At 37.9% G+C, this 24655-nt stretch overlaps 1 protein-coding gene across 3 annotated transcripts; it reads left to right on the top strand.

The window, feature by feature from the left end:
• The first annotated feature begins 38 nt into the window (after positions 1-38).
• Positions 39-24310, top strand: LOC139949568 (uncharacterized). Of its 3 annotated transcripts, none has more exons than XM_071947966.1 (13): positions 39-228; positions 6469-6615; positions 7508-8256; positions 8317-9528; positions 9719-9855; positions 11220-11320; positions 12421-12557; positions 13162-13353; positions 14187-14324; positions 14988-15123; positions 15534-15625; positions 16282-16412; positions 17522-24310. In XM_071947966.1, exons 1-13 carry the CDS (start codon positions 147-149, stop codon positions 17670-17672), a joined length of 3405 nt encoding a protein of 1134 aa, XP_071804067.1. In that variant the 5' UTR covers positions 39-146; the 3' UTR covers positions 17673-24310. The 3 variants fall into 3 exon arrangements, with proteins under 3 accessions (XP_071804067.1, XP_071804068.1, XP_071804066.1); XM_071947967.1 differs by having other exon boundaries at positions 7508-9228; positions 9325-9528; XM_071947965.1 differs by having other exon boundaries at positions 7508-9528.
• The last annotated feature ends 345 nt before the right edge of the window (positions 24311-24655 follow it).

The following is a 24655-nucleotide window of genomic DNA, read 5'->3' as shown; positions in this document are numbered from 1 at the left end:
TCATTGAGATGTTATGTGTACGTGTGTGTGTACGCAGCGGTTGTGGTAGGAACGTCTGCTACTTTAGTCTGAGTTGAGCTTTTAAAGTCTTCGGTCTAAAAACACATTTTGAGCTGTTGACATTTTGATTTCGATCTGCAGTAGTCATGGCCAAGTCCGGTGAAGCTAGGCAGAGAAAAGGTGTCAGCAAAAATGGCTCGAAATTTACGAAAGGCGCTTCGAAAGAAGGTGAGTTTTCTTTTCTTTTTTTAATAAATCTCTTCAATTCAACTTTAAGTACACTGCGCTGCTGCGTTGAGGGCTAACCAATGGCTGGTTCGGATGTTCGAATGTACTACTTCTAGAAACTACGGGGGAGCCATAATATAGTTTTTAGAGAAGTAGTTCGAACAGTGTGTCTTATCGCGACTAAGTTGCCCTAGTCTCTTGGCCTGGCCTTGGCACTCCTTGCCGAAAATTTTCTCACGATGATGATGGTGATGGCTATATCATTAAATTTTAAAGACATAGGCCTATTTTTGTTTGTGTCTTGTGAAATTTTTTGGACCCTTTTCCTTTTTTTCACAGCAGACAGGAACAATTTTGTGTTTCTTAAGATGAATGACAATTGGGTTTTTTTAGTAAATTTTTTTTTGTACCGCCAATGTCATTTTTACAACTTCCAAGTTAACCTTACTAAGTCCACCAGCTTGTAGTTGTACATAAACTTTTAAAAACACTCAAGCCTCTTCACAATAATTTATATATAACGGGCAAGCCGTCTTGTTTTCATCTTCGCCCCTCCCCCCACAATACCCATGGATGTAGGAAGACAATTAATGTTCTTCTTCCATGCAATTACCCAAGCTTACAATGTTTGAAAAGAAAAAGATAAATATTCAGATCTTTCCAAGGGTGGTAAAAAAAGTTGTTATAAATCTTTTAAGTTTTAAGATTGTTTTGAGACTGAAACTGAAAGTTGTTTGTGCATTTCATAATGTGATGATTATTAGAATCAGTATTATAAACCAATGTAAGAGATTGAGGTGAGATGGATTGGCTATTGCCAGTTTAGTGCTTTAATCCCCTTGTGTGAGTTTGCTGAGTTCCCTTGAATGATGTGAAGATCATCTAAACAAACAAACAAACAAACATACAAACAAGTTTGAAATTGTTGAAGGGAATGCCAATGATTGTGTGTAAAAAAACAATGCCATCACTGGAGGTTGTTTATGTCCTAACAATTAGGTGACCAGTGGTTGTTTGTGTCAAAACAGTATGGCCTCTGCCCAACCACAAGAGGACATTCTGAAAACTGTTCCGAAATCTATGTAAATAAACATCCACTGTTTATTCAGTTTGGAAATTGTTTGTGCATTTACCACATCCACTGTTCTAGTGGTCAATTGAACTGAAGTCGGAGCTCTTGTTTCCTCCAAATCATGATATTATTTTATTTATTTCTTCGGATGGGAGAGAGCAACATTTTTTTCTCCTACTTTTAACCGTTTGGTATAATTAACAAAGACAAATTGTGTGGTCTGTATGATCCCTGGCTTTATGGCGGTTGTATGGTGAATGGCCTCTTAGTCTTAGTGGCACCCCTGAACAAAGATAGTAAAAAGAAGGAGACATTGGGCTAGATAGCTCAGTTGGTAGAGCGCGGCACGTTAATCTGGAGGTCATACATTATACGTTGAAGTCCTACTCTAGTTAGTGTTTATTTGTTCAACCTGAAAAAAGTTACCTGTCAGTTAGCTTGTTCTTTTGTTGTTTATTTTAAAGTAATTCATTGGGTTTTTTTTTAATATTTTTTATTATTGTACCTTGGAGGTTGACATTGAATACATTTTGTACAAAGCAGACTTTAGGGAGACCCTGGATTGCTGTTAAGGAATGTGGTTTTAGAGAAAGAGTAGTCTCAAAAACATTTGAATCTGAGAAACTTTTCTGCATGAAACATTTCTCAAATTGTGTATTCCAATTATGGATTATCCTTCCTGCGTTTACCTTAAATGCACCTGAATGTCTTCAACATCTCAAAAACGTTACCACCTTTTGAAAGTAAACTTATACGGGTTAGTTTTGTGGCTTGTACATCAAACGGTTTCGGCCATATACATTGCCATAAAAAGAGGGGCTCCAACCACTCCAAGGTTATTTTTTAATAAATTTCTTTTAATGGAGGTCGCCCATCACCAGGCACAAAAGGCAACTTGAGGTGTGGACTAGACTAAAGAAATGGAACACGAATGTGTAGAGAATGAAGTTAAAAGAAACCTGGTCATGCTATGCTGAACTGGCACACATTAAAGGCAGCAAATTGAATTCAGTTTTTGTAATGTTATGGACTTATTTTCCAAGAGAGTCCTTGTGAAAGTGGGCCTAAAAAATCACTATTCTCTAACCCTGTGTTAAATTGGTGTAAAATGCCAATGGTCGATACAATGCCACGCCTCTGTATATTTTGTTTTCTTTTTCTGAACTTTAAAGAACTTTACCAAAACTGTTGTTGTTGAGAATATATCGCTGCTACAATAAAATCTTGACTAAACAACAATTAAGACAACAAACACTCTCTAACCTTTTGTTTAACTGGCGTATTAAATGCTTTTGTTGATAACCCTTCCAGTGCAAATTTTGTCAACATGTTGAAAACATCCACATTATAAAACCATTACAATTTTATTGTTATTTCATCATTTGTCCTCACCTTTTAAATATACACAGTTTATATGTTCAAAGGCAGTGGACACTATTGGTAATTACTCAAAATAATTATTGGCATAAAACCTTTCTTGGTAATGAGTAATGGCGAGAGGTTGATGATATAAAACATTGTGAGAAACAACAGCTCCCTCTGAAGTGCCATAGTTTTCGAGAAAGAAGTAATTTTCCACAAATTTGATTTTGAGACCTCAGATTTAGAACTTGAGGTCTCGAAATTGACCATCTAAAAGCACACAACTTCGTGTGACAAGGGTTATTTTTCTTTCATTATTATCTCGCAACTTTGATGATCGATTGAGCTCAAATTATCACAGGTTTGTTATTTTATGTATATGTTGAGATACACCAACTGTGAAGGCTAGTCTTTGACAATTACCAATAGTGTCCACTGCCTTTAACTACAGATGCACAGCCACAATCATTGGAACACTTATTGTATCTGCCCAGAGAGTTTGAAAACCCCTGATGTAACTGTTATCTTGTTGAATTAAAAAAAGTGATCATTTGTCCATGGTCCAACAAAGAACTATTTTCTCTAAACTATTTACAATTAGTCTTGGACATGGTTGCAACAAAAAGATCGGAACAACCTCCAGCTATCAACCATCACTCAATCCTGTTCAACAACATTTAAAGTTGCTGTTCTCATTGAAAAGTTAGTCTGCCACCTCCAGTCAAAACTCTTTCCTGAAGTATTTTGGAGGAAAACAAGAATACAAGGTCTAAAAAAGTTATTCAACATTTTATCCTTTGTTCATTTGGTTGAAAATTGCAACAAAAAGTGTACCAATGATTGCGGCTGTTCTACATTTCAGGAGAATTTCTACCTCCATGGTTTAAAAGAGAACATGTTAATATGCAGTGGGGTGTTGTTGTTCCAATGAAAAACACAAAACCACTAGACTTGTCTATTTCTACCTCCATGACTTGTCGGGCCATTTTATTAGTTGGCTGGCCCTGACAATAAAAGCACATTTTCTGTGGGTACCTATTACGTAACCAAAAACCTTGGTAAACAGATTGGTCTGTGTCTGCCTTAAACCCTTTATGGTCTCTAGGGGTGTGTCTTTGTTCAGCCCTGTAGCTCCTTGATTCAACCTAGATATTCATGATATTGTAATTTGTGTACTATACTATGAACTGACCTGGTTATTATGCAATGTACAGTCTACCCATCCAGGTACCCTAGTATGGGGTCCAACACCTTTGAATTTTTCTGGGAAAACTTACATAATAAATATGTACATTGTCTATGGGATTTTAGGCCCTGGTATCAACGTATGTTTGCGGAAACACCATATTGCTTGCTTATAGATTATGTTCTTTTGAGAACTTGTCTTGCTATATATTACTGAACTCCCAAACATTTATTTTGTGATTGTAGAATCATGGAGATAGAAGTAGAATATATAGCAGGACCTTGCTCTATGATGAGCAGCACAAGTTCTCAAAAAGAACATATATAAATCTACCAACCCAAACACTGTAGCCCTAGATGCTTATTGCCTGCAGTCTGGTTTTATGGGTCCATACAGTGATTGTCTGATGTTGAAAAGGTTTTTTACAGGATGAATGGCTTGGTGTGGCTCAGAAGTAATTTTTAAAACAGTTAAATACTGCACCTAAATTAACCAAAATGTAACGGAACATACCCTAAGCTCTAGGGCTATTGCAAAATTTCTCAAAATGTCTGGAATTGTTTCAAATATTTTTGTCAAGACTAGTTGCACAAATTTGTCTCTTGAAACACATCAACCAGTGGGATAGGAACAATGGTCCGCCATTTTTTGAGTAAAAATAAATTGTTTCTCAGATTCATATGTTTTTGAGTTGAAAAACTATTAATTGACCTGTATTACTTCAAAGGGAATCCTTTCTAAAATTATTTCTACTATCAACAACCCAAAGCCTCTCATCAAAATTTTTGGATGATTTTTTTTATTAGTATTTAGGCCTACCAATCTATGACCTTGTCTTTAAAACACCTAAAAAACAGCCAACATTCTCTTCAACTAGTCCAGCTGGCTTGTTGCTTCACACACAAATCATTGATTATTCAGATTACTGCAAATAAAATCCAACCAAATTACATTGTTGAATCACAGAACAAGGGTTGAATAGACTACAGATGCTGTTTTAATTTGTGCCCTAAATATGAATGTGTTACAGCTGGCTTTGAACTTCTCTTTAAAGGGGCACAGAATTTGCTCTAATAATCAGGGGCAACTTTAATGACAATATGATTAATTTTAATAAGAACTTTGTACAGCGAACCACAGCTAAAGTACAGGGCTGCACAGCAATTTCTGTTGGTGCTGTGGGTTATTTCGAGGCCTGGTGTTTTAAATATAACTCCCCCCCCCCAAAAAAAAAAAAAAAAAAAAAAAAAAAATGTTTTGATTGTCCGAACTAACGTGCCGGCGCTCTACCAACTGAGCTTCTACTAGCCCTATGTTTTTGGTCTCCCTAATTTGCAGTTATCAATTGTATGGCATCTGACCATACTGCACCCTGGACAAAGATATTGACTAAGTAGGCTGACCGCCAACTTACACGTAGGGATAGAAAGCTCAGTCAGTAGAGCGCGAGCACGCTAATCCGGAGGTTGTTGGTTAGAATCCCGCTCTAGTCAATTTGACTTTATTTAACCATGGGTCAACCACATATCATTTCAAATTTACCCAGTCACAGTTTCCCTTGTAGTTTGTTATTTGTGACCTTAAAGCAAGGACTCAGCCAGTCTAACTTACAAGGCCAGAGGAAGCCAAGATTGCACATGTTGTTACATAATACAGCATGTTGTCATGTGAGGGACAGCATTAAAGATAAAGTTTCTGTGTGGAGAGGCACAGATGTTCCATGCTCTGTAACATCAGAGAGGTAACATGTGACATCATAAGCTTATGAATGAAAGAGCCACAGAGCCTGGACACAGCTCACTGGAAAAACATAATGTCAGGGCAGTGCTATAAGGTCATTAATTGCAATTTCATAATGTGTTATTATCGAAAGGTCATCAAAAAGAGAAATGCTTATTAAAGGCACCTGGACACTATTGGTAACTAATCAAAATATGAGAAATGGAGAGCTGTTGATAGTATAAAACATTGTGAGAAACAGATCCATCAGAAGAAACCTAGTTTTTGCGGAAGAGGTAGTTTCTCACTCAAGTCTCAAGTTTTAAAAGACTTCAGGCCTGAAGCCTTTTATTAGGCATTTGAAAGCACACAAATTTTTGCAACAAGAGTTTTTTTCTGTAACAATCTCTTGCAACTTTGATGACCAGTTAAGTCCAAATTTTCCAAAATTAAGAAATGTTTTACTCCAAAAATGAACGTTTCTTCATGCTAAAAAAATACTCTAAAGCCAACTCTTGATCAATAGACTCCATTCACCAGGAGGTCCAAACTATGCGGTGTAAGGATAAAAACATAAATATTCTTTATCCCCGATGCAAAACTCACATCTATTAAATCTTTGCAGCACCCGCTGCTAGCACCCTACGATTCAAACTGCCTCTATCCAGCAGGCTAGCTAGGTTGTATAGTCATAAGACATCTGCTTCTGCAATGCAAAGGTCATGGGTTCGAATTCCAACCAAGTATTTTGCCTGTTGAATTTTTTTCACAGAGTTCAGGAAAATTCTGAGTGCTTGAAAACACATGTAGTGTATATATGTGTAAACCAAAATTAATATTCTTTATCCCTGATGCAAATTTCCATCTATTAAATTTGTTTTTATTTTCTCTTTGATTACAGATAAGAACCGGAACATCAAAAGCAGCAAATCGGCCAACCCTTCATCATCAGGGATCTTGCTGAAGCTGGTTGTATTCGTTCTCGTCGCAGCCGCAGCTCTAGCGGCAGCCATTGCTTTGGGTGCTATCAAAATAGAACAACTTCCTGGTAAGTGTCTAAAGTAAACATAGATAAAAAGATTATATTTATTGGTATCGGTAGTGTTCGCAGGAAGTAACTATATGTGCACTATTTCCTAAGCAGGCCTGTACGTTTTGTTTTTAAAACAGCAAGGGCACCAAGGCATTTTCTTTTGGGTAAAGGGCACCCTATGAGGGAAATTTTGTAATTCTAGTGGAGCATTTCAACGGCACCAAGGCAATGGCCAGGGGCAAGGAGGCAATCACCTTTATTGCCCCTGTAAAGAGGCTTGCCCAAGTCTCGCTATGCAGGCATGAGAATCTTTCGGTAGAAACAAGAATTCTTATTGGGGGTTTTTCTACTCGTGGTCTTTGAGTTAAACAGCTACCTGGCCAAAATATTTTGTTGTTGTAATTGGAATGCAATTTAAACTTGTTTATTTATTGTATGTTTGTTTATCATCCAATTGAAACTTTGATATTTTTACGCTTCTGAATTGTTTGTACTCATCAATACAATAATCAGACCCCAAAGTTTAACAAAACACACTTCTGCGATTGGCAGCGAGAGCCAAAATGACAATACGTTGAAGTCATCTGTGGGATGATGCTTTGTTGTTATCAAGAAGCTTTACAAACCGAAACTCCCACGAATGACACAACATAAGTGATGTGACATTAGGGTTATTAGCTTCTGTTTCGATTCTGTTTATTAGTTTCGATTGTTTCTTCACCGTTTTTCCACTAAGATGGCCGCTGGATGAGGTCAATGCAATATATAAGGTCTATAGGAGCAGTGCTTATTGAGCTGTTTCAAAGGTATTTGCAATACCAGAGGCTTTACATTGGGAGATGCAGTAATCTAGTTTCAACCCATCTTAAAAGTGATTTAATGTTGACATTTTGTTTATTCCGCTTAGGAGGCGAGAAATTAGCTTTGCTGAAAAAGAATGTGGAATCCCCTGCTCCACCACCTGAGGTACAAACGGAAGAACCCAAAGAAGATGTCGCAGCAGAGGTAGAGACACAACCTGAAGAAGTGGCTGAAGAGGCCATTGAGCCTGTTAGGCAAGTTGAAGAGCCAGTTGAAGAAGTCGAGGAAGAACCGATTGAAGAGGTCATCGAGGAGGCAAAGGAAGAACACATTCAAGAGGTCAAGGAAGAAGCTGTAGAAGAGGTCAAGGAAGAAGCTGTAGAAGAGGTTAAGGAAGAGGCTGTAGAAGAGGTCAAGGAAGAAGCTGTAGAAGAGGACATTGAAGAAGCTGAAGAAGAGGTCAAGGAAGAAGCTGTTGAAGAGGTCAAGGAAGAAGCTGTAGAAGAGGTCAAGGAAGAAGCTGTAGAAGAGGTTAAGGAAGAGGCTGTAGAAGAGGTCAAGGAAGAGGTCAAGGAAGAAGCTGTAGAAGAGGTCATTGAAGAAGCTGAAGAAGAGGTCAAGGAAGAAGCTGTTGAAGAGGTCAAGGAAGAAGCTGTAGAAGAGGTCAAGGAAGAAGCCATTGAGGAAGCTGTAGAAGAGGTAAAGGAAGAAGCTGTAGAAGAGGTCAAGGAAGAAGTTGTAGAAGAGGTCAAGGAAGAAGTTGTAGAAGAGGTCAAGGAGGAAGTTTTAGAAGAGGTCAAGGAAGAAGTTGTAGCAGAGGTAAAGGAAGAAGCCATTGATGAAGCTGTAGAAGAGGTCAAGGAAGAAGCCGTTGAGGAAGCTGTAGAAGAGGTCAAGGAAGAAGCTGTAGAAGAGGTCAAGGAGGAAGTTGTTGAAGAGGTCAAGGAGGAAGCTGTAGAAGAGGTCAAGGAAAAAGTTGTTGAAGAGGTCAAGGAAGAAGTTGTTGAAGAGGTCAAAGAAGAACCTGAAGAAGAGGTCAAGGAAAAACCTGTTGAAGAGGTCAAGCAGGCAGCTGTAGAAGAGGTCAAGGAAGAAATTGTTGAAGAGGTCATTGAAGAAGCTGTAGAAGAGGTCACGAAAGAAGCTGTAGAAGAGGTCAAGGAAGAAGCTGTAGAAGAGGTCAAGGAAAAACCTGTTGAAGAGGTCAAGCAGGCAGCTGTAGAAGAGGTCAAGGAAGAAATTGTTGAAGAGGTCATTGAAGAAGCTGTAGAAGAGGTCACGAAAGAAGCTGTAGAAGAGGTCAAGGAAGAAGCTGTAGAAGAGGTCAAGGAGGAAGCTGTAGAAGAGGTGAAGGAAGAAGTTGATGAAGAGGTCAAGGAAGAACCTATAGAAGAGGTCAAGGAAGAAACTGTAGAAGAGGTCAAGGAAGAAGCTGTAGAAGAGGTCAAGGAAAAAGTTGTTGAAGAGGTCAAGGAAGAAGTTGTTGAAGAGGTCAAGGAAGACAATGTAGAAGAGGTCAAGCAGGAAGCTGTAGAAGAGGTCAAGGAAGAAGTTGTTGAAGAGGTCAAGGAAGAAAATGTAGAAGAGGTCAAGGAGGAAGCTGTAGAGGAGGTCAAGGAAAAAGTTGTTGAAGAGGTCAAGGAAGAAGCCGTAGAAGGGGTCAAGGAAGAGGCCATTGAAGAGGTCAAGGAAGAAGCTGTAGAAGAGGTCAAGGAAGAAGCTGTAGAAGAGGTCAAGGAAGAAGTTGTTGAAGAGGTCAAAGAAGAAGCTGTAGAAGAGGTCAAGGAAGAAGCTGTAGAAGAGGTCAAGGAAGAAGCTGTAGAAGAGGTCAAGGAAGAAGCTGTAGAAGAGGTCAAGGAAGAAGCTGTAGAAGAAGTCAAGGAAGAAGCTGTAGAACAGGTCAAGGAAGAAGCTGTAGAACAGGTCAAGGAAGAAGCTGTCGAAGTGGTCAAGGAAGAAGCTGTAGAAGAGGTCAAGGGAGAAGCTGTTGAAGAGGTCAAGGAAGAACTAATTGAAGAGGCCACAGAAACTGAGGCAAAGAAGCCCTTTAGTCTTGATGATCTGATTACAGATGCTGACCGTGAAATCCTCGAAGACCTTGCAGAAGGAGAAGCTTTACTAGAGCAGGTAAATATTTCTACATTTTCCTCAAACATTGGTCAAAGTACATACTTCAGCTCTTAAATTTTAGGTAGGCAATCAGTTTAGTTGCCCATTCCAACCATTTTTAATACATGAATTAAAATGAAATAATGTAGATCTATTGCTATGATGTTGTGGACTTTGCCAAAGAAAACCATTTTTTTCTCCCATGCAGAAAGAAAACCAGAAAGCTCTACGGAAGTTTGAGTCTCTTCTTGTGAACCATTCAGACAGCCCTAGAGTTCGCTATGGGAGAGCGAGGTCACTGGACATGCTCTCAGAAGTACGCCGTAGTAACGACATCCTTAATGCGTAAGTAATAACTTTAGAGTAATAACCCAACTTTTGAAACTAAAAGTTGAAAGGTGAACAATGCAGGATTTGTTGCTTCGTTTTTGAAAGGGCAAGGGCATCAAGGCATTTTCTTCTCAGTGAAGAGCACCCTTTGAGGAAATTTTTAATTTCTACTGGAGCATTTCCTCCACGTTACTAGGCATTTCGTTTTAAAGCCATTGGACCCTTTCGGTAAATAGTATTGTCCAAGGTCCACACTTTGTGTACCACAACTTCTATATCAAATAACAAACCTGTGAAAATTTAGGCTCAATCGGTCATCGGTGTCGGGAGAAAACAACGGAAAAACCCACCCTTGTTTCCGCGCGTTTCGCCGTGTCATGACATGTGTTTAAAATAAATCCGTAATTCTCGTTAACGAGAATTTATATTGTTTTGCTGTTTTCTCAAAAAGTAAAGTATTTCATGGAATAATATTTCAAGAGAAGTCTTTTACCATTGCCTTCTGTAAACCCTGTAAGTTATTTGTAAATCTGTGAACTTTTATTATTTTTTCTGAACCAAAAGGGTCCAATGGCTTTAAACAGCTAGCACAGAAATTTGCGCTTGTACAGCAAGCGGAGAATGGTGAGCGTAAGCGCAGAATTTGTTGGTAAGCAGAGCCATGAAATTGGGCCCTGATCACAAATAGCAAAGACAATGCCTGTTGATTTTTTCCTGTTACCTGTTACCTATCCCGTAGTCTTCTGACCATGGGGGCACCCCTTGAACATTTTGTCGATCAGTTTCCTCCACCCCTCACGATCTGGGGCAGTCATTCAGCGTCAAGCCCGTCCACTGCATGATGTTTTCCTCCCACCTTTTTCTCTGCCTGCCTCTCTTTCCTCCTTGTACATTGCCTTGGATTTTTCCCAATGATACACTGTGCTTACTTTTAAAGCCATTGGACACTTTCTGAACAGCAAAAAATTAAAAGTTCACAGATTAACAAATAACATACAGGGTTTGCAGATATAATGGTGAAAGACTTCCCTTGAAATATTATTACATGAAATGCTTTACTGTTTGAGAAAACATAAAAACCAATTATCATTTCTCGATATCGAGAATAACAGATTTATTTTAAACATATGTCATGACACCGCGAAATTGGCGGAAACAAGGGTGGGTTTCCAGTTATTTTCTCCTGACTCCGATGATTGATTGAGCCTAAATTTCAAAGGTTTGTTATTTTATATATAAGTTGTGATACACGAAGTGTGGGCCTTTGGACAATACTGTTAACCGATGTTGTGCGATTACTTTAATTGAACGGTACGATAGATTAGTGTAAACACCATTCCATTAAAATCAATGTTCTATTTTCTTCTTGTGTAACACAGCGCCATAGTGGCATATGGAGAGGTGACAAGTGCCAAAGATTGCCCAGATGTTTTGAAGAGGCTTGCTCTGTCTCGCCAAGCTAACAGACTCACCTTCATGGGTAAGTAATGCTTTGTATACCCACCTCAAAGCGTCACACTCCTTATGGGGCGTCTCGAAAGTTGGGCGTGTTCCAGACAAAAACGAACATTCCTCCATATCCAGCAGATGTTAACCGGTGACTACATTAATACAATAAAACAACCAATCAAGAATTGTCATTCGTTGATCACGGAACAGTAAGCTTAATTTAAAGTGTTTTGTTGAAATCAAGTGAAGCTATTTTTGAGAGAGAAAGACAAGCTTAGCACTAGCCTCATTCGTTGAAATAACCTTGATTGTAGGGCCTCAATTCAGTCAACTGAGTGAGACTGCAGTGGTCAGACCAAAACTCATTTTCCATGCATCTTTTCATTTATAGTGTATTCCGGTCAAAAATTAAAACCTGTAAAATTTCTTGCCGCAACTCTCACTCTAATATCACTCACATAGGCGTGCCATTGATTCTAGTCTTGGCCCAAGATGTGATCAATGCAACCTCGCTACCATAAGTCTTGGCCAAAGACGTTAGTTATCGATAGTGGATAATGTACTATGCTAGGTTGTAAATCGCTAGAGCCTGCCCTCCAAGCTGGCTGTTTACTAGACTGTACCCTGTCTTTTTAATATCCTTGCTGATAAAGACAGGTACGTGCTACTCAGATCCAGTGGTTCCATTGGATACAATGATATCGTTGGATAAACGTGCACAGTGACATGAGCTTTCCATAGATGCCTGAAATAGTACACTCCTATCACGACCGCCATAGAATTTGAGTGCGTATCTCTATGTGAAATGAGAATGTAGGTCAAAGGTGAGTGTACACGCTGGCTGGACGGCCGTTCTCTGGCGTTATTCACGAACCTCGAAGTGTGACGTCAGATGTTCAGGGGTCGATTTCACAAAGAGTTAGGACAAGTTCTAACTTAGGACTAGTCCTAGGAGATATACAAAACGTATTGGTCATCCTAAGTTAGGACTAGTAACTCGTCCTAACTCGAGATAAGACTAGTCTTAACTCTTTGTGAAATCCACGCTAGGCTAGCTATCTACCATCGCCCTCCAAACTAGACTGGTAATTTTTGAGATGAGTGAACTCTGTTGTTGTGTTTTTCTTGCAGGTAAAGCAATTCAAGCAGCCAGAGTCTTGAGAGAAGGCACAATCCTCTTCCCTATGGATGTCCAGATGAAGAAGGAACTGGGCGTGGCACTTCTTATTGCAGGGAGAAACACACAGGCTAAACCAATCTTCCAGGAGGTAACACAACATTACATCAAACATATTTGTACTTTGCTACTACACATGGGAGCCCAATCTTTCTGGACTGGCCTTTCTTTCTGACACCAACCTGGACCTTTCATTCTGACATCAACCTTGTCCTTTCTTTTTGACACCAACCTTGTCCATCCCTGTCAATCATGACTCCCTGTCCATCATGACACGCTTCAATTGGACAAACGGGGCCCAATTTCATGGCTCCTGTTTACGGAAGCAGGGAACTCTGCGCTAACGTCAAGCTTATTTCATGGGTTAGCAGGGAACTTTGGCTGAAGCGCATGCGAACTCCACCCTATTAGGCACTCTTTGCTTATACAGCTAGCGCAGAAATTCGGCTCTTACACAGTAAGCGCAGAATTAAGCAGTAAGCATAGTCATGAAATTGGGCCAGGTGGGAACGATTATTTGGGAAATGACACTTCTTAGTGTCCAATAATTATCCATATTGGATGACACGTGACTGTGTGACAAGAATCTTTTTGTGTTGTACATTTATAGTAATTCATTTACAATGTTGGCACTAAACAAAGGATCTGACTAAACTCTGATTATTATATTCAACTGTTTACCCCCATTTCAACAGGTTTTGAAGTTGGCACCCTCTGATGGTTTTGCAAAGGTCCATGTTGGCTTCATACTCAAGGCAGAGAACAACTTCAAGGAGGCTATTCCATTGTTGACCGAGGGTATAGCATCAGGAGAGCAGGGTACAAACGAGGGGAAATATTATGTCCATCTGGGAGATGCTTTGTTCAGAGAAGGACAAATTGAAGAGGTAACGTTTTGTTTCACTTTAAATCTCTTACATTTTTCCGGATTTTTTTTATTTGTCAGGATTTCTTTCCTGATTTCAAGCTGATTGATTTCTGATGATTGATTGGTTGATTGATGTAAATATCATTTGTTTTATTTTAAATATTGGTGTAACCCCTTTCCCGGGCTGATGGGGTATGTTCCTTTTGCACTAAAACAAGAAATCCAAATCACTTGCAGGTTTGTTTACTGCCGGTTTTCCCTATTATTGAATGCTATTTAAAGGGAAGGTACACGTTTTGGTAATTACTCAAAACAAATATTAACTTAAAAACTGACTTTGTGTAGGCATTGGTGAGCTGTTGATAGTATAAAACACTGTGGGAAACGAGTCCCTCTTGAGTAACATAGTTTTTGAGAAAGAGGTAATTTCTCACTAAAATAATAGAAGACTTCTAGCTAGAAGTCTTTTGGTCCTATCTGAAAGCACACAATTTCGTCCAACAAGGGTGTTTTTCAAATTCTCGCAACTTTGATGACCAGTTAAGCCCAAATTTTCAAAGGCTTGTTATTTTATGGTTATGATGGGATACACCAAGTGAGTAGACTGGTTTTTGACAATTACCAAATGTGTACCTTCCCTTTAAATTTCTTAGTATTTAGGTGGCTGTTTTAGTTTGAGTGTGTATATTTCTGTCTCTTTAATCCCTGTATAAATTTTTAATAAATTGTTGTTTTTTAACTGGATGAACGTTCGATTCTTATGTGCCATTGGAAAATAAATGTCTGTATTTTTATGATGCAGACACTGACAATAAGTTTTTAAATTCTTAAATTCTGAATTATTAAACACAGGCTTACAAGGTGTTTGATGCTGGTGTTGAGAAAGGTCATTTTACATCTCGTTATCAACGCTCAATCTACAATGTTGACGGTATCACTGCTCAGCCATGGTGGACTAATCAAGAAGCACAGTTTGTTGATGCTGCTAAGGTAATTCATTTCTAGTATAGACCGTATTGAATATGATGTCACCATTCAAATATCTGACCTACAACATGGTGTCTGTGCGCAAGTGTGTGCACGTGCATGTGCCGTAGAAATCAAATCGTAAACTCTGCAAGATGGCATCTTTCATAGCAAAAAAGGGGTTATTCAATACGGTCTATTACTGATATAGGGAATGTGGCTTGTCGTGGCCGAGCGTCAAATAGAGAATTGGGAAACGGACAATGAACTGAACTGTAGTCTGAAGGTTGATTCTGAAAATAACGAAGACACAGAAACTGAAGTTGATTGCGTCTTCGATACAGAAAATAATCATATCAAAATAATAAACAGTATATAATAATATTTTAATGAAGAAAACAATTATAAGAACTTTCAAAGTAAACTATTTACAACTATACTGGCAAACCAATTCAAACTAATAGAGACCGACATGTTTTAGTCTGGTCCCGATATAGCCTTTAGTGAGTAACACTTACTACTCCCAGATCTATTATTATCTATGTTAAGAAACCATCAAATTATTCCTTTAAATGGTACAACTTCAAGAACAGTCCTTGATCTATAAAACTGGCTGATATTAATCTTACTTATATCTGTTATGTTTGGCGCTCCTTCCATGACATCTGCTATAATTTCTTTGCTCAGAAACTTGAAGATAACTGGGAGGCCATTAGAGATGAGGGGCTGAATGTACTAGACAAGGAGACGGCATCGTTCCTTCCAGAGGATGAAAACTTAAGGAACACAGGAGAATGGAATATATTTTTACTGTATCGGCAAGGTGAGCAGGTTTAACCGATTATCACTTATGTTATAATTAAGTTATTGATGGCTAAAAAAAACCTTCCATACACTGCATGGTATCTGTTTAACTTTTAACCAGTGCTTTTTCTTCATTTACTTGTGTTCATGGGATTGTTCTTTTGTGTCTTACATGTAGTTGTCTTTTGTTTGTGTTTTTTCTATGGTTGTATTGTCAGTTATATTAGAGCCTTTTGTCTCCTGAAAAGACCAAAACATAACCAATGCCAGCAGGGATAGGCCTTTGCAAAGTTTCAAATCCTACTTAAGTTATCATTATCAATATCATTATAATCATGATTATTAGTCTAGGCAACTTATTAACAATTTCTTAAGTCATGTCGTGTCCAGGGACATAAATTACAAATTGTATTTCTTTTTATCTTTCAGGTAAAAAGGTTGATGAGAACTGTGAGAAGACGCCAAAAACATGTGCAATAATTGATAGCATTACACAATCTAGTGGATGTAAAAGAGGACAGGTAAGTGCACATAAAAGAACCCAGAACACTTAATCATGAAAGAGTAGGGGTTAACCCTGGTGGCTCACATAGCAAGCACCCTTGTTTACAGGTTTCCCCAGGCTTGCAAGCTACAGTGACTAAGTTCATTTTGTTTCACCAGAGATATATAACATTAGATATAATTGTATGTGACATGGGGTTTGCAAGCTGATACCTAAACCACAATTAAAGCAGAGGCCGGGCGGCATGTGCGATTTCTAGGCATCGACTGGCGCACGTGTAGAGGTTGGCGAAAGATGGTTCGATAGGACGGGCACAGTCATAATTTGAAGTGTCTTGCATGCCGCCATGTCAGAAAATGGGTTGAATTCTCGGCCTGTTTCCAGCAAGCACTCATACGATGTCCTGCTTATGTGTGATGAACTGTAATTGATAAACTGATAAACTTGTAGTCTTCTGTTGGCCGGGCACCCGCCGAGTGTGTGCGATGCTCTGCCTGACATTGACCAGGTGTCAAGAGATTTATTTGCGATGCGAAACGCCACACCAGGTTTTAAGTCCGTGTTTACAAGAAACTTGTTGCCTGCTTGATTCCCCAAGCTTTTTTACCGCCCGTCAAACTTTCTCATTTATTACAAGATATAAATGATTTGTTTTTTAATTTCTGTGTCTAGGTGAAGTTTTCCGTGATGAAGCCTGGAACTCACGTATGGCCTCATTGTGGTCCGACTAACTGTCGCTTACGAGGCCATCTTGGTTTGGTTGTACCTGACAGTGCTAAGATCAGAGTGGCTCAAGAGACAAGGTAAGTCAGACATCAGGGCTGAGTTCGGGCGGTGTGTTCTTGGCCCGAGTGGGCTGTTTTCACGCCTGAACGATGAGAACATGACCCGAGAATGATTCACTCGGAACAAGATCACACACCACCTTTCATCGGGGGTTTCGAGAACAACACTTTACAAAATGGCAGTACAGCATCAAGAGAATAAGTAAATTAGATGCAAAATGACTCTCAAATAGATTGTTCAAGTTAATATTGATAAGTTGAAAGTTAATAGTCATCCCAAAGAAAATAATGAAAGTGTGGTCTCTTTTCTACTGTCGGGTTTCCAACTGTTAAAAAACATCCTATTTAGCTGACGAACCACGTTGTCACATGACCAGTATCAAACCTCTTTTGGTGGCGCTTTTATCACATCGTCGTTTGAGCGGATAAAACAAGAACAGCGATCCGTCTTGTTTTCAAGCATCCAAGAACACACCGCCGAACTCGGCCCAGGAGTTGTTCTATGGGGATTGGGGTGTCATCAGCCGAGCAGTTAAGAGCACATAAAACTGTTGGTCCAGTGTGTTGTTTAAATGTTTCCGTTTGTTGAAGCGTGTTGAGTATCTTTTAGGCACTTAACCAGCTTTCTGGGGGAGTGGGGGGGGGGGGGAAGACAATTTTTGGTCCCCATTCAGAGTATTTAAGTTCAAGTTAAAAAAACACTGATACATGTATGACCTTATTTGCATTAAGCCATATGCTGAAACATTGGCTGGAGGGATTTGGATGGTTTCCAGCAAGTAGCTGAACAAACCTCAGCCATGCTGGCATCGTCTGCATTACCACATCTTCCATTATTATAACATAATAAGAAGCAGATCACATCGTGGTATAAAAACTAGTAGGTAGGTCTACTGAGTATAACAAAATTATGGGGGTTTGTTTCAACTTGTCTTGTGTTGAAAAAATTGGGCACCCCATTGACACCGGAAGATTTCTGTGGAGCACATTTTCCTCCCTTGCCCCCACTGCCCACGCACTACTTTGCCCCCACTGAGGACCTTACTGGTGGATACGTGTGCTATATAAGTTTTGAAGGGAGTTTGAATAAATAAATGACCATATACTTGGTTTTGATTTGTCCTCAGGACGTGGGAGGAAGGTAAGCTGATGATCTTCGATGACTCCTTTGAGCATGAAGTCTGGCAAGACAGTGAAGCCATACGTCTTATCCTCATTGTGGATATGTGGCATCCAGACCTTACTGAGTCCCAACGTCAGACTCTAACAGCAATCTAGATTTTCACCCAGCAGTAGAGAGTCCGTTTCTTGTTCTCGTAAGTCACTTGTACGTTTGTTGAGTGTTTTTTGGATCGTCGCTAAAGTGGTCACCGTTTTGAGTAAACCTGCAAGTGTGATTAAAACTTTTGGGAGTTTTAATATCACCGCACCCCTATTTTGGCGTTTTAAGGGCTTTTATGTATTCATGTTGCTTTGACGATTGGGCCGATCGACTTTTGGTTTAGGGGTTGAGGTTTCTTGAATTAAGGAAACTTGTGTATGATCCCAGGATTTCAAAAAGAGTTGAGACTAGTCTGATCTCGAGCTAGGACAAGTAACTCCTCCTAACTTAGGACTAGCCTCAAGTTTTTAATATCTCCTAGGACTAGTTCTAACTTGGGACTAGTCCTAAGTTCTTTGTGAAATCGACCCCTGGTTATACGGAAGTTAAAGGTTGTATGGCTTCTGACTGGTGCCCCTGATAGCTCAGTTGTCAGTCAGAGGTCACAGGTCCAAAAACCATTCAAGTTATTTTTTTCTTTGTCTCCTAAAAGCCCTTTCACTCTACCTCTTATCTCTGTTGAATACAGCACTAGGGAGGCCCTGGAAGTTTTTACCCCATAGTTACCCCAGCGCACTTTCACACTGTCCCCGCCTACTGGTTTTCTTGGCTGCACGTAGAGTGTCATGGCCGAGTGGTTAAGAGCATCGAATTCAAGTTCTGGTGCTAATTCACCGGAGTGTGGGTTCGAATCCCGGTCGTGACACTTGTGTCCTTGAGCAAGATACTTTACTATAATTGCTTCTCTTCACCCAGGGGCATAAATGGGTACCTGCGAGGGTAGAGGTTGATATTGTGAATGAAAAGCTTTCGGAGCGCCACGGCAGCTCGGGGCTGTATACTCCCTAATGGGAGCTGAGAAAGATTAAAGGGATGTTTATTGGCCCAATGACCAGGGGACTAATGTAAAGCGCATTGATACAGTTTATTGTGAAATGCGCTATATAAGAACTTGTTATTATTATTATTAGTATACCCTAGGGTTTTTACTGCTTATCCCTACTCCAGAGCAGGGATGGTTATTCCCCGGGTATGCCGGGGTAGATCAGGGGTAAAATGATCCCAGTGTGAAAGGGCCGGCTGTTGCCCCCGGGGAATAGAGTAATGTGACCTAAATTTTCCCAGTCAGTTTCCCTTGTAGTTTATTACAATTTTATTTAAACAGTCTACTTAGAAGTGTGTCCAGTACATTCTTGGTAGTATGGGATACCCCTTACTTGTTATAATAACTGTAGATCTGGCCCCAGGTATAGAGTTCCTAGCGAATTTTACACTTTGTGACAATTTTTTTTTTTTTTTCAAAGATGTAAAAAAAATTAAAAATTACATTCATAAGGACAAGCTTTTCTTAGCCAAAGTGCTTCCCGCAATTGTACAGAATCTATTGTAAAAATAAATTCTTGTTGCCTTTTTTTTTTGTCATGTGTGCTAGTAGTATCTTTAGTGTAGATTTTGGGCATCAACACTATGCCTTTGTTTAACATACCATCATATAGAAAGATATATTTTCATCCTCGTTTAAAGTAGTTAGACGTTCCAAAAAAAACAAATGTTATATTTCAATTTGTTGGTTGCTTTGTAAACAGTGCCTTTGTAATTGTTTTACAAATTTGTTTGTCGTTAAGAGATACTTTTCAACCAGTTTGCTTTAGAGGACATAAAAACTAGATTTGGGCCTAGGGGTTTATCAGAGACCTGGGGCAAATTTCATATAGCCTTTAAACTTGCTAGCAAAGAAAAATATTGCTAACCAGAATTTGGTTACCAGCTAAAATTTGATTAAGTTTACATTTTTGTGACTGGTGCCCCACTCATTTGTTGCTTAGCATGGCAATCTGCTAAGCAGTATTTTCTGTCCAATGGCACCTTGTTGTTTTTAAATACCAGACAATGTTTTGTCGAGACGGATTATAATGTGTTGTCATGAGGCTTTTCATTTTTTCTTCGGGATTTTGTCAATAAAAAAAGTTAGGTTTGTTTTAGTGAAAATATTCGGAAAAGAAAAATGGGTTAAGGAAAAAGGATTTTTACCCCAAAGCGAACTGGTTAAACTAATTAGTCTCACTATGGATTGTTATGTATCCTAATAGGGCGATTGAACACAGTCTGTACAGCAGGGTAAACAAAAAGGTAAACATTCAATTGTTTTTTATTCACAGCTTATATTTACAGGGTTAGACATCATGATAAAATATCAAAATTTGAGGAAGTCGTTTTCAACTTCTCTGATACAAACAATTGTTATGTACAAAAGGCCTGGATTTGTATGTTGGCCACGGTTTATATTCACAGCTTATAATTCACAGCTTATATTTACAGGGTTAGACATCATGATAAGTCAAAAAACATTTGTTACTTAAGTTTTCCTAACAGGGTTGACAAAAGAGTCTTTTTTTTATAGTTACGGTCTGGTGCCTGGTCTGATATGTACAGTGGGAAATACCCACCACCAAAATGGTACCAGTCTTTTTCAGATATGAGCTTTAGGCTTTTTTCTGTTGCTTAGCAGAAAGGTGTTCATTATAATTTTCTGCTTAAGCAAATCTATGAAATTAGGCACTGGTTTGTGTTGTTTTCCACTCACCCTATATTCTCAAAATCCTTCCCTCGGTTTTGACCGATTTTTATAGGCTTTTTGTAATGCAGCAAAACAAGAGAACAAGCTAAACTTTGTTACAGTCCAAACATTTTGGTGTTCACCAAGTGCTTAAAGATGTTGACAAGTGTGTGAAAATTCCCAGTAAACATGCTTGGGATTACTTAAAGAAAGGTGTTTTTTTACGGTAGTGGACTTATGAAAGAAAGGTTTTTTACAGTAGTTGACTTATGAAAGAAAGATTTTTTACGGTAGTTGACTTATGAAAGAAAGGTTTTTTACGGTAGTTGACTTAAACAAAATACCAACTGGGATCAGTTTAAGAAAGGTTTTTTATGGTAACAGACTTTAACAAAAATACCAACCAGTCTTTTCATTTTGTATTCCAGCTGCAAAAGTCTTCCATATTTTAGGTATGAGAGCTATAAAAATCCAAATTGTAAATTTACCTTTTTTTACAAAAAATTACAAAATTTGAGAAAGTCTTTTTCAACTTTTCTTAAAAACACTTATTATGTACAACAATATTGCCTCTGGTCTTTGCCTTGATTCCCCTTTAAAAAGTGTCCCATAGACTTTAAGATTTTCTAATGTAAGTGCCCCTTTGTAAAATGGAAATGGCCTTGCCTTTTAAAAGATGAAACTTCAGGCCAGGACTACGTTTTTTTCTAACGTAAGATGAATTGTAAAGACTTGCTTTTCAAAATTTCATTACAACATTTTTTAAAGAAAACTATTCACTGAACTAAAAATGAAAGTAGCATTATTTGTCATATGCTATTTTGGCTGGTAAACCATTTCTGCTCAGTGAAGTCGTAGTTGATTTCTTCACTGGTACTGCTGCTGCTAATAAGCATTATTTGCCATAAAATAACTTTTTCAATCGTTGAAACCATTTCAACTCTACTTTTTGCAAGGTATTTATGTCTTTTGACTTCTTTCAAACACATTTTCTCACAAGCAGTTTTACGTTGTTGGATCTTTTTGCAAGATTCAAAGTCTATTTTTGGTTGTTTTATCAGGTAACAGAGTTCTGAATGACTGAATAGGAAATGTCCACATATTTTTCGGACTGTTTATATTTATGAGGAAACAGACTTAGCTGTTGCGAAGTGCTTACCGACCAAAAGGACCTATGGTATAAATGCCAACCAAAAAGTCAATGACTGGATGTTTCGACCCTAGCAGAGTCTTTCATTTAGCCTTCGAGAAAGACTCGGCTAAGGTCGAAACGTCAGGCCACTAACTATTGGTTTGCCTATGACAATTTAGTATTGTTGATCAATGGTTTCAGAGGAGTTCATTCATTCCAATCTTCAAGCTTTCTAAGAAATAAAAAACCACACACTTTCTTTTCTCACACTATATTTACTTATCACTTTTTAAAGAAGTAAATATTGGTGATTCCTAACCAACTAATCGTCCATTAGTCTTTATAAGGGCTTGGTTCAGTTCAGGTGTATACAATTAGATTTACCAAACCAAATGGTGCCAAATTAAAATGCCCTCATTCTCTAAAGTGGCCTTTTTAAATTCAAATCGTGTCTTGAAATTTATACTTACATACAAGTCTTTTTGATTGACTCTGGATTTTGATTACAATGCTAGTGATTGACTTGAACATTGTGTTTATTCTGTGCTATTTGTAAAGAAGACTCCAAAGTCAAATTGATTTTTTTAATGCACTCATCATCCAATAGATAGAGTCCTCGTAAAAGTGGGTGAAATTACAAGTCTCTAACCGCATGTTAAAGAGGTGTAAGTAGTCATTTGATTTGATACTCTTTCAGAGCAAATTTTGTAAATGCCAAGTAATGTCCGCCATAGAAAACAAATGGGTCTGTTTATTTCAAAAAGGAAATGTTGTACCAGTCAAAAAGTTTCAATTCAATGCCATTTGATTGAATATCGTCAACATTCAGTAATAAACTGAAACTTTTCTGTAAAACATATTGTACAGACCATACATTTGGAGTGTGACATAATCAAACATGTTAGAATTTTGACAACAATTTCACTAAGAATATCCAACACAGTGGCATTTTACACCATTTTAATGCAAGTTTAGAGACTTCTATTATTTCTCCCGTTCTCATAAGGACTCTATCTATTGGAAACTGAGTGGACTACAAAACTGAGTTTCACCTTGGAGCCCATCTTTAATCTTCAAAATTATCCGTCCTAATTATTGAGGTTCTTGTAATGAATTAAGGTGCAGTTCAGAAACAAACAAAGGTAGATTATTCAAATTTACAGGTATTCTGGTTCAAGCAAAAACTGAAGGAAAGTTCGTTTGTATTATGGTCTGCAATTTAAGAATTGGTTTTAACAAAAAATATATTCATCATCTTGTTACTTTATGGGTGGTTCTGAAAAGATAAAGCAGAACTTTTGAATTGGTGTTAATTTTCAACATTTTTTTGGTGCCCTTGTTTCCAAAACTTCACAAAATCAAACTGTCCTACTTATTTTTGGTTCATGTGTTGCGTTTAAATTATTTCATGGCAAGGTATATTTGTATACAAGTGTAATTTGGTGCAAAATTTACACTTGCATGTTAACTTAAAGGCAGTGGACATTATTGGTAATTACTCAAAATAAATGTTTGCATAAAACTTACTTGGTAACGAGCAATGGGGAGCTGTCGATAGTATAAAACATTGTGAGAAACGGCTCCCTCTGAAGTAGCGTAGATTTTGAGAAAGAAGTAATTTCTCACTAGATTATATGAATTGAATTTGAGACCTTATCTGAGGTCTCGAATTCTAGCATCTGAAAAGCACACAACTTGTGTGACAAGGGTGTTTTTTCCTCCATTGTTCTCTTGCAACTTCGACGCCCAATTGAGTTCAAATTTTCTCAGGCTTATATTTTATGCATTATGTTGAGATACTAAAGATGTCCAGTGCCTTTAACCTCTACCATGGGGCACATGGTTTGCTCTTAGCTTTGTTAATGGCCATCAGGACCAGTTAGCTTGTCATTTTACTAGTCCATTACCTTTTTAAAGCCATTAGACAGTTTCGGTACAGACAAAAATTAATAAAAGTTCACAGATTTACAAATAACTTACAGAGTTTACAGAAAGTAATGGTGAAAGACTTCTCTTGAAATATTAATCCATGAAATGCTTTACTTTTTGAGAAAACATTAAAACAATATCAATTCTAGATATCAAGAATTACGGATTTATTTAAAACACATGTCATGACACGGCGAAACGTGCGGAAACAATGTTGGGTTTTCCCGTTGATTCTCCAGACTCCAATTACCAATTGAGCCTAAATTTTCACAGGTTTGTTATTTTTTTGTAGAAGTTGTGATACACGAAGTGTGGGCCTTGGGCAATAGTGTTTACCGAAAGTGTCCAATGGCTTTAACTCATTTGTAATTCAAATGAAAAAGAGATGCTTTTCGAAACCAAATTAGCCTGGTGGACCTTTTGACAATTTTATGATGTCTAATGGTGTGCTCAAATTTCAGTGTTCATATTTTGGGAACATTTTTAAGTTTCATTGCATTCATTTCATAAATAACTTTTATAATCAATTTTAAAAAGCAGCTGGTGCGATACTAATATTCTAGTCTAGAAAAATCATGATTAACAATAATTGAACAATGAATTTAAATCATGCGAACAAATTATGGGATTGTTTTAATTTAACAGTAAGTACAACTAAGGCTTGCCCATTGCAAATGAGCTGCATTGCGCAAACCACCCAAATTATATCCTGTTAATTGGAATGTTTGTAATTGTCTCTTGAATAATTCATAATGATGTACTAATGCCACTATATAATTGGTTGACCAATACCATTATTCATATTTTCTTAGTAGCATATTTGAATAATAACTAGTGATCAGTTTCGTTTTCATGAATAAGCTAGTCCAATCACAATTTGTAACTAACCATTGATTAAATTTTGTTGTTACTTTATTTTAATTAATTAATCTTTCAAGGGACAAGTAAACAATACTTTACATTGTATTTTCCTAAATAAAAAAAGTGAAACTGATTTTATACTTGTTGGTATTGTGTTTTGTTTAAGGTATTATACAGAATAGGTAATAATTTTGTTTAAACATAGTGTAATTATAATTTGAAAGCTTTGCACAAAATCATCTGCTAAGCAGCTCTATAAATTTGGCCCATATAATTTGTCACTCTGTTCTTGTAAGCATATTTGTATTGCGCTTATCTACTTTTTGTTTACCTTCCTGCTGATTTGCATGGACGGCTGAATGTTGGCGAAACATTCAATCCTGTTAACGGATTTAACCAAATTCAACTATTTCTTCAAACTTTTAGTTACAAAAACAAATACCTCCCATGATTGGTTGCTT

The sequence above is a fragment of the Asterias amurensis genome, chromosome 17 (genome assembly GCF_032118995.1).
Source record: "Asterias amurensis chromosome 17, ASM3211899v1".
NCBI classification, from domain to species: domain Eukaryota; kingdom Metazoa; phylum Echinodermata; class Asteroidea; order Forcipulatida; family Asteriidae; genus Asterias; species Asterias amurensis.
Note: the sequence above shows the minus strand (reverse complement) of the source record. Positions and strands in the feature narration are given on the sequence as shown.

Coding starts and splice junctions, on each gene's coding strand:
- LOC139949568 (XM_071947965.1), top strand. CDS start 147: ATGGCCAAGTCCGGTGAAGCTAGGCAGAGAAAAGGTGTCAGCAAAAAT. Junction 6,616..7,507: donor CAAAATAGAACAACTTCCTG/GTAAGTGTCTAA, acceptor TATTCCGCTTAG/GAGGCGAGAAATTAGCTTTG. Junction 9,856..11,219: donor AGTAACGACATCCTTAATGC/GTAAGTAATAAC, acceptor TGTGTAACACAG/CGCCATAGTGGCATATGGAG.